Below are 10311 nucleotides of genomic sequence, written 5' to 3' on the forward strand. Positions count from 1 at the left end.
TGCTTTTCACACTCTTTAGCTCACACTCCAGACAACTCTTTTATGGGGTTCGTGTCAGAAGAGCTCAACGACACAGAGAAGAGGAACATCCAACAGAACAAGGTCAACAACATGGCGGTCGTTTACGGCAAGGAGCCCAGCATGTGGAAGGTAGACTTAGAAAACCAAAGCTGTGTGTGAATTAACATTATTACTGCTGTAATGTTTTAAGGATATCACCGTGCTCTCCCCTTAAAGCAGTACTAAGTGTAGCATGTTGCGTTTTTTTACTCATTAATTGTCCGTGAGAGTAAACACTACACTGACAGAAAAGACAAAGGGAGAGAGGGATATTGTACATCCAATTACACAATGGAGATATTTTTTTTCACTCAAACTTGACTGTAAATACTGTTTAAGTGTCGCTAGACCACAGTTAGCTTTGCCCACTAGCCTGTTAGCTTCTTCTTCGTAATTCCATTAGTGTGTATTGGGGCCTCCGACCCATAGGCAGGGAAAGCTGCAATTGCGGTTTTCTGGCCAGAGACACCAGGGGGAGATGAAAGACCCCCCCAATCATCCCATTAACACTTGTATTACCCCCAGAGGGACTACGGAAACAAGTTACTTAGTACTGCTTTAATGTCTTGTGTTTCCGTTACGGATTGGCCATGAATTTATTTTCATAATTGAATTTATTATTACTAAAGCAATATATTCTCTATATTACAAGCCTCAAATTCCTTTATTGTTTAATTTATTACGTATAGTTTTATAGATTTGGTCCAACTTTTCATTGGTTTGCTCGCTGGATTATGTTCAAGTACACCTGCAAATTAGTTTGAGAACAAAATTGTGCAGCAGTGTTTCTTAACCTGGCGCACTACTGGGAAGGGTACACAATAAGTATTGTTATCATTTTTCTTTTGCAGTAGCAGGGTTTACAGCTTGGACCGTTTAGATAAAAACTGGAGGTGGCATGTGGATCCCTTTCAGCTCTGTGAAAACATACTGTAGTCTGTGGTTATCTGAACAGTGGAATAGCTGTGAAGTTTGCTGCCTGCTGTGTTAGACCATTATGGCTCACTTCCATGTGGTCTCATATCCACAACTCTGCTGCTTTAATTTGCAGGCAATTTTCCTTTCAAATAGAGGCTGCTTATTCTTTCAAATGTATTTTGCTGACAGGCTTCTATTGTTCAAGTGGTTGTCGTGAGGTTTCCTGCAAAGTGCTATGCAGGAGATTCAGATCATTGTGGTTTCTAACAATAACTAACAGGACTAAAACGTGTTGATTTCCATTGTTCTTTCTCCACTAATGCTTTCTGTTTCTCTCCTCTTGTCTGGCGCACCGCTGGATCTGACTTCATGATTTCTTCTTATAGCTTCAGGTAAGATACATAATGCCTATGTGATTATAGGTTATTATAGGTTATTATAGGTTATTCTGAAAAAGCACCACTAACCCAAAGCTAGATTTGGCCAAAAACATACCCATCTTTAGCCTTGTGCAGGAGCAGAGGAATTCATTTGAAGAATTGATTTGAATACATTAACTCTTTTCCAAGTCTATACATATAAACCTATCTTTTTATGCATTATTTATAGTACAAGACATTCAGCCTGGCTCAGAAAGTCAGTAATTGCACATCAGTCTACCTGGCTCTCTATTGTCTTTGTTCTGGAGACTGATATAGCATTGACACTTCAGAAATAAACTTGCACACTCTAAATAGTGGACTGGAATGCAGGGCACAGAGTCTGCACTGTGATTCCCTTTATGCTAATTTGTGTTGTCTGCTACACTTAGCACTTGAGCTAATCTCCTAATTGGCTGGGAAAATCCTAGTGGAGGATGCTATTGATCGGTACAGCTTCCAATTACTGCTGCAGGGGGCCTCAGCACGGAACAAGAAGAGAGTAAACTGCTTAACACTGGTCAGCCACTCAATACTTCAGCCCGGGGTCCCGCCCTGCTCATGATTTAATGTTGGCTGTTACTGTAAGCAGCGCCTGTGCTTTATGTTAAACCTGCAGGTCACACTTGAAAGAACGGCTCCTTGTTTCTTGACCTGCTGCATGTAAAAAATTATAAATGCACCATGGAAATGAGAAAAAAATGATGAAAAATGTTCGAAACCATGAAAAAACACAAATGAATTGAAAGCAAGTCTACTTTTTTGTATGAAATTTTGGTCAGATGAATGGTGGTATTGCCATCAAGTAAAGAATTAGGTTGATTTCAAACCAAAGTATGCATAGTAAGAGAAGACTGACAACAACATTTGGGATGCATGAAGAGTGGCATTTATTTATAGTACAGCTTACAGTTTAGCTAAGTTTATTTTCTTCCTTAAAAAATATAGTTTACTAAGCATCGCCTTGAGTCCTTTTCAATCTAGCTTTTCATCCTCATTCTCATACTTCTACTGTTCCTCTCCTTTCTGCAGGGTAAGGAGGGCTTCCTTCAGATCCTGCATCGTTACATGGAAGTCCATGGCACAGTGTACTACGAGACCCAGAGACCTCCTGAAGTCCCAGCCTTCGTGAAGAACCACGGCCTCCTGCCACAGCATGAACTGCAGCAGCTGTTGCGCAAGGCCAAGGCAAGACCTCCACTGCCACAGATGTTTGTGTGAATGAAAGGCAAAAACTGATGCATCTAGGCCTCTAATGCTGTTTTAGAAACTTACCAGTTTGCTACAGTGCAAGGGAAGCAATGTCCTGTTCACGAACATTATTTTTGCCTATCATAACTAGCATTATTTATTCAAAACATTCAATCACGTGACGACATTGCAATTGCTCGTATGGTATGTTTTAACAGGGAGTTTTGTGGCATTTGACAATTGATATGAGCTCTGTCTCTGCTGTTTATCCAGCTCTTCATAGGCTTTGGTTTCCCATACGAAGGCCCCGCTCCTCTAGAAGCAATAGCAAATGGTTGTATATTTCTTCAGCCGAAGTTCAACCCACCACACAGCTCTCTCAATCATGAGTTCTTCAGAGGCAAGCCCACGTCCAGACAGGTATCGCCACCTATTAATCAGTTTATTAACACAAACATTCAGCCGTCTCGATTTTTCAGACTCTTTAGGTATTATCTACTTTGATATTTGGGGATTCCTCATCTTAAATACTGTACGATCTACTTAGTGCTACTTGTACTAACAGTCTTCATGTGAATGCTTCTCCCCAGGTCTCCTCTCAGCACCCCTATGCAGAGCAGTACATCGGTAAACCTCACGTCATGACTGTTGACTTCAACAATTCAGAGGAGTTTGACTCAGCCATCAGGGAAATCATGAGAACTAAGGTACTCAATTACCTATTGGTTAACTCCACTTAACATAAATCCCCAATTCACCATACCTGGAGTCACAATATGGGGCCTATGGGACCCAGTCATATGCAATATGGGACGCAATATGGGAATATGGGATCAGTTTGCGAATGACTGGTGTCTTTTGACCTTCAGCCTTACCTTGACCTTAAAGCTCTCCACACCCAAAGTCGCATGAGGTTGTCAAGGCGACCTTCAGCAGCAACCACGAATCAGGTGTCTGCAAAAGACTGATTGTAAATGTATTTTTTTATAGTTGTTTATCAATCCACCAGAAAGCAAACTCTGTAGCATTTAGGGATTAAACGTTTTTTGGAGTTTTCTAACTTTAAGATAAGACTTTAACTTTAGATAAGAGTAATTCTGTGACTTGGCTGAACCATCTGCTAGAAACTAGAAGTAGGATAACCGATCGTATTGCATCTCGACTGTGCTCATTTGAAATGTGGGCAGGAAGAAAATATGAGGGCATTAGGCAGTGCCAAGAGTGAGAGAGAGGTTAATTAAGAAGTCAAGAGGGAGATTAAATCTTTCTGGGGCGGCTAAAAACTGTGAGAAGAATCAGGAGGAAGAGATGACATTTGAGTGAGACCAGAAGTGCTGGCTGAATGGATGCATATATGTCAGTAGAACATTAATAACACTTATAATCAATAATATCTTTCTTACCGCACTTTCTTGACAAGTCTCGAATCTCAGGCTGGTTGTAAGTTTCCCTTTACATACAGAACTGTGCTGCATCAAGAAAATTAAATTGAAGCATCAGAATAATTAATAGTTTTGTATTACGTATGAATGGACTGTGCGCCAGTGCCAGAGAATCAGTATAAATCACTTTGGTTTAATTGAGGAGAATGATCGCAGAGCATATTTAGGGACTCTTCTGAAATTAAAATGATTATGGAGAGACTAAGACTGCTGACTTACTGTCAATGATATTTTGGTTTTAAGCAGTAAAATATATGTGTGATATACTGTGAAAAAAACATTACAGAGAATCTGATATCCATTGCTTTCTATGGGCTCCAGTTCTATTCACAGTGAATAGTATCATAGTTTATAGCCCCAAAGATTGTTATTTTAAGATCTTTGTCCTAAAGTGAAAGATCTAGTTACTGTGACTCTGACAGCTCTGATTCCTTTTAGTTTTCTATTCTAAATTGCAGTGTCAGTCCAAACAAAACATTAATCTCACTTTCACCTCACAGACAGGAAGGAGACAGGGATCTTTCAAACAGGGAGTAAATGCTTGTGTTTGGAGCAGATTAGGAGCAGTGCATGGAGATCAGGAGAAGGTGATATCTGCCTCTGTGGATTCTTGTTCTGTCAGACAAGCTTCAGTTGAGAGGCTTTGGATCACTGCAACCCTCTGTTGACTCCCTTCACCCTTCACTGCAGCCATGGCGCACCAGCAGGCAGCCTTATGCAGAAGGCACATTGATAATGCTCACTGGTGTGTATGCAGTTATGTGTATAGGAATGCAGTGATATACTACCTCCAGGACGTATGAGTGACTTACTGAGTGGCTCAGTTACGCAATACAAAGCAATTTCCCCATTTGCCTGTCATCAGAAAATCAAGAGTTTTTTCTTTTTGCTTTAAATCCCCATTCAGACATTTTCCTTGTCATGACAGTATATACAAAAAAGTAATAAGCATAAAGTGTAGCTAGCAAGTTAAGGGCTTAGTTAAGGGCTTAGTTAAGGGCTTAGGGAGTGTAAAAATAAGGTTCACTTAGTGATGTCAAGATTAACCGATTTTACAATTACCACAGTAATTGTAACAGCACACGGTATGTTTATCGTAAGAGTTTTAAGACCCACGGTAAACCGCTGCTGTGTCTCATGAGCCGTGACACAAATTATGAAGTCTGAAGAAATAGCGTTGGTGTTAAATCCCCAAAACACAAGAAGTCAGTGGCAAGTTAAATAATCCAATGTGCAGTGCACAGAGCAAACCGGATCCATTTTCATGATAATTGCATAACGTTGCCAAAGGAAGAGTCCCAAAAGAAGCACGTGCATCTCCTTTGTGTTGCTGTAACTAAAGTGAAACTGCCAGCACATAATCACATAAATGTCTTGCTTCTTTTTTGTGAATATTTACTGCTGTAAAAGTTTTGACAAAATTATATTTTCTTCCATAATTTCGATAATCGTGAATGATCACAAAATCGCAATATTTCTCCTCACAACAAATGTGTGATTGTGACATCCCTTGGGTCACTATAGCTGATCAAATAAAAATATTTTGTACTGCTTTTGCACATGCAGTTGCGATAACTGAGTGACTGTTTGAGCTGCATCTTGCATAATATACAGTTTGCTTTTTATAGCATGTATTTCTCCTCAGCTCTCCTTAGTTCCAGCGTTATCTCCCCGCTGAAGTAAAACTGAACAATACTTGAAAAGAACAGAAGTGTAGGTACCGTCTGCTGCGCGTCGGCCCATGTGCGTATTTTGTGCTCGCGCTTACAAGGGAGATTAACATAAGACTTTGATCAAATCTGCAGCATGTGTGACTTTTGAAATTGCATCATGTCTGCGCACTTGCTTCTCTAGGCTTCAACTTACACTAGGCCCCAGACTGATTTCACACACGGCTGAATCTTAGACCGCTCTGATTTGGGATCGGAAATGCAATCCTGCGAGTCGTGTATCATTTGCCGAGCCAGGTCCTTTTTCACCAGGGTGCAGAACAAGCTACTTCGATCTCTCTCCGAAGGCCCAGAGCTGGCTGCAATTTTCTTCCATTATCCTGGTAAATGAATGTGTTTTGAATTCGCGTCTGAAATAAAAGACCCGAGCTTGCTCCATTTCTCTTTTTTAGGAGTTTTCACAATGAACTAACTGTGCAGTGATTTCGCAGTTGTTTTCCTTTTTTTGCTAGGTGCACTTCACCATATTGTGTAGGCTTTCAGTCGAGATTAAAATATACCTGATGAAGACGGTTCTAAAACTATTCATGAAAGACTTAACTTTATAAAACAGCAAGGCATAGATGTGCGAATGAGTAGTTTCGGTATGGATTAGTATTTGAATAGCGATTTTTGGACTACCCCAGTATGCAGTTCACACCAAAATCCCAAATGTCGCTCTTGTATTTCCAGGTTGAGCCGTACCTGCCTTACGAATACACATGTGAGGGTATGCTGGAGAGAGTGCACGTCTATGTACAGAACCAGGTGAGTCTCCAGTGAGCCCTGCGCCTCCCGAGCCTGCTGAATATTTCATCATTTGTGCCATTCCACACCCCAGACCGGCGCTTTCTGCCACTTAACTGTGTGCGCACGGCATGTATGTTAGCAGGCGTTTGATGAATACATGCTAAAGCTCATTAGGAGACACAAATTCGCCCTGGAGCTGTGAAGCAGAAGGCCCGCTGACACTAATGAGAAGGGATGAGTAAGGAGAAACACAAGTGTGGCTGTGACAAAGATGGACGATCCGACTTGGACAGGGCTTGGTACAATCACATCAGAGGCTGTACATTGGGTCCATGCCTTCACCCGAACTGGCGACGACAGATGTTACACCAATAAAGGGTCATTACCTGCTTTTTTTTTTCACTTGTTTTTATCTAGCCATAATTTATTAGCAATCGGCTCAACTTGAATTTAAACTGTACACAAGTGTTAGTGCTATTGAATACATAATGTAGTGGTTGATTTGATGGTCATTGCACAGATTTAAATATCATCGACTGGACTGGAGAACATTACACTTCAATCTTCAGAAGCTTCTTCTTGCTGTTGTAATCAAATGTCACACTGGTTAAACACACAAGCTACATTAAGCTGATTTAAACAGCTCCCGAGGGAGGGGAACAGATTGCCAATAGTTTCTTCTTGGACGACTAAGAGCCTACATAAACCTATTGATGACAGTTAGTAAGATAGCAAAATAATTCCTTCCATTTTGCCTGTGTTGTCTTCCCATTACTCCATTCCCATTTTGACTTAACAAAAGAAAATGATATGTTCTGGTGCCAAAAGGACCCGTCCACTCGTCACAAATGATCATTATAGAAACAAATCATCATGAATTCCACAATTTTACCAAAACCTTGAGTGGACTCTTTCTTCTATTTTTCGATTGTCTGTATAATAATAGTATCACAAATCAAGTTGACATTTCTTTGCCATGTAGACGATTGCGCACATCCTTTGTACGCTTGTTTCTTCTACCACATGGTCCAGCTCAATACTGTTGAAGCATCATTCATGCTTAATGCATTAATAGTGAGCTGCATTTCACAGTAAACGCGCTGTGTGGCAAGTAAGGGCTGAGGGAACAGGAGGCTTATGCAATGAAGTTGAAACCAGTTTTAAGCTGTGGTCATGGTAACAACAAAATGCGCTTGTGTGTCATACATACACATTATAATGTAAATAGTTATATATAAAACCACTTTGAGGTGTTCTCATATTCAAATTGATAGATTTGCAGATTTGCAGCCATATTTGAAGCTCATATTGAAACTTTCATTGTAATTTCCTCAAAAAGTCATTAATTTTACAGATGTCATGATTATGTTATTTTATTTATTATGCAAAGATTAAACGAGTATTGTGCATTTCACAGTTATGCCACACAAGGGAAAGTGTAGAACACCACAGCGCACAGCGGACATTGCACTATGCTCACTAAATGTCTCTTTCACTTGCAGGACTTCTGTGCCCCTGACCGCCCCTTCGTCCCAGCCAACCTGTCCAGACATGGGACAGCTGGCGGGAGCAGGATGCCTGGACCTCTGTTTGTGCCCCTGTCCAACTCCACAGTGCTTGGATGGGCCCTGAATGTGAGCATCCCGGCAGCATGGCCTCCGCTGAGCTCCCTGCGCCTTCTGGTTTCTCAGGAGGGCCAGTCCTGTGTGGAGGCCTGCCAGTCCTCTGGCTTCATCTGTGAGCCCGCGCACTTCCACTACATCAACAACAAAGAGGCTCTGCATGCGTGAGTATCTGAACTGAAACACATAAGAAGTGAGCCCTCTGTCAAACTACTACTACTACTACTACTACTACTACTACTTTTATTACTGCACAGAATAAAAGGCATCTATGGAGTGTCCCTTTGAGGAGATTAGTGATTAGTCCTTGAGTTGTAATCAGTTGCAGTGGAGCTTCAGGACATCAAACGCAGCAGACAGCATCCAGGTTTAGATTAGATACTTTTGTCAAAACAATATGCAGTAATGACTGTAATATTGTGATATTGTGATATATAATATAAGATCATATAAAAAGGCTGTTACATTGTGAAGGAACTTTCAATTCTTTTTCATCAGTCATTTGACCATGCAGCTGTTCACAGCAGACGTAAAACACGTAATCACTGAAATCACAGTCCATTGTCAAAATTCAACAACACCAACAAGTTTGTTGATTTTGTAAAGGAAGTCTAGAACTGTTTGTAATATTTTGCATTATGTTGCAAGTATGTGTGAATATACAGTATCTGAATGGAATCCCATCACAAACTTGCCCTGAATAGTTAACACTGAATGTTTGCAGGCATTTATAGAGTTGAGGGTAGCAGTTCTCTATGGGTGAACAGGCTGTTTGAGCCTCAAAGACTTCTGCTATGAAGCACTTCTTCTCCTGTTGACTTTTATTCTCTGCTTGGGTTTCATTCAGCGTCTTTGTGCCAGTGTGTACCTGTGTTACATTGTTTCAGTGTGGGTGTACAGTCCTCTTTGTTGTCTCTTTCTTCCCTGATCCTCTCTCTTTCTGACACCTCATACCTGTTTCACTCCATCCAGCTTCTGTGCACTCTTTTAACTGCTACTTGTGATGAAGGAAATCTACCTACCTTTTCACTTTCCTTTCACAAACAGAAGAGCATGCTGCTGTATTTTGTGGGTTGCCTCTTAACTGGAAGGTTTCTCATTCATTTCCCGCTCCTCCAGTGTATTTAATCCATCTTGACTTCTTTGATTTTAAAACCTATCAAATGTGTCAGACTCTTCCCAATAAAACATGCTGTGAAGCTCATGAAGTAAACATAATCTGACTGTAATTAGTGAAGCTTAAAATATGTTTCTTTTCTACGCCCTTGAAGGTGCAGTTTATCTATTTTGTCCCACCTTGCACTAACATAGAATACTGTAAAATATAATAATTTCTGTATTTGTTGCACGTGTTTTCCTAATGCGTCACATTTGATTTCAGGCTGGAGGTTCAGTGTGAGGTAGTGGACTCAGAGATCAACCACATCCTCCCGGCGTTCTCTGTGATGCGGCGAGAGTGTAGTCTTCAGAGAGAGCCTCTGCTGTTCAGCTGTGCAGGACACTCCCCCAAATACAGGCGCCTGTGCCCCTGCAGGGACTTCCGCCAGGGACAGGTGGCACTGTGCCAAGACTGTCTATAATGACTGTCTTTGGAAGCCGCTCAGAAGACCACAGTGAAGTGGGACAACGGACACCTTCAAGTGCTCAAACAGGGTGGTTTCATGCGGGTTATGGTTTTGGATTGACCTGATGAAACACAACTGGTAGAGTGGTCGTTTTGAGGAAACAACTGCAGAGTTTTCACATTCTATCGCAGAGATATGAGGCTGTTTGGTAATTAAGTGAACAAATAATTCATTTGAAATCAATCTCTGGTACAGCTTCTTCTTTTTTGTTTTCCTCATGTCTGCATCAAAGCCGTTTCTTTTTTCCCACAGTAGTCCGTCGCTCAGACAATATTAAGTGCTAAATTTGATTTGGCGTAATTTTTTCTACAAATTCTGGGTCAGAGCAGCTCCAAAAATGAAGATCTTTGGGGGTGTCCTGGTCTCCGCAGTGGTTTAGAAGGAACAGTGCTAAACGCATAAATCAATCTATCTTTATTTTTGTAACACTTTTTATAGATATAAAATGCAGCAAGTGCTTCACAAACAATTGGCAACAGACTGAAAATTGTCAAGGGCAAGTTTATCCAATATCACATTCTGCCTGAACCCTCACTACGAATGTGAACTGGAAGAAGTATGTCGGGCTCCAAACT

General features: G+C 41.0%; 1 protein-coding gene across 1 annotated transcript in view; it reads left to right on the plus strand.

Moving 5' to 3' along the window:
• Positions 1–9894, plus strand: part of LOC306961561 (alpha-1,6-mannosylglycoprotein 6-beta-N-acetylglucosaminyltransferase B-like) — a 98766-nt gene extending 88872 nt beyond the window's left edge. Inside the window, exons 11-17 of the mRNA XM_079554350.1 lie at positions 20–159; positions 2430–2585; positions 2862–3008; positions 3179–3295; positions 6433–6507; positions 7992–8275; positions 9493–9894. Of these exons, the coding sequence (XP_079410476.1) occupies positions 20–159; positions 2430–2585; positions 2862–3008; positions 3179–3295; positions 6433–6507; positions 7992–8275; positions 9493–9691 (1118 nt within the window). The 3' untranslated portion in view covers positions 9692–9894. The remainder of the gene's footprint in view (positions 1–19; positions 160–2429; positions 2586–2861; positions 3009–3178; positions 3296–6432; positions 6508–7991; positions 8276–9492) is intronic.
• Positions 9895–10311: the final 417 nt, after the last annotated feature.

Source organism: Gobius niger (assembly GCF_951799975.1).
Source record: "Gobius niger genome assembly, chromosome: 3".
NCBI classification, from domain to species: domain Eukaryota; kingdom Metazoa; phylum Chordata; class Actinopteri; order Gobiiformes; family Gobiidae; genus Gobius; species Gobius niger.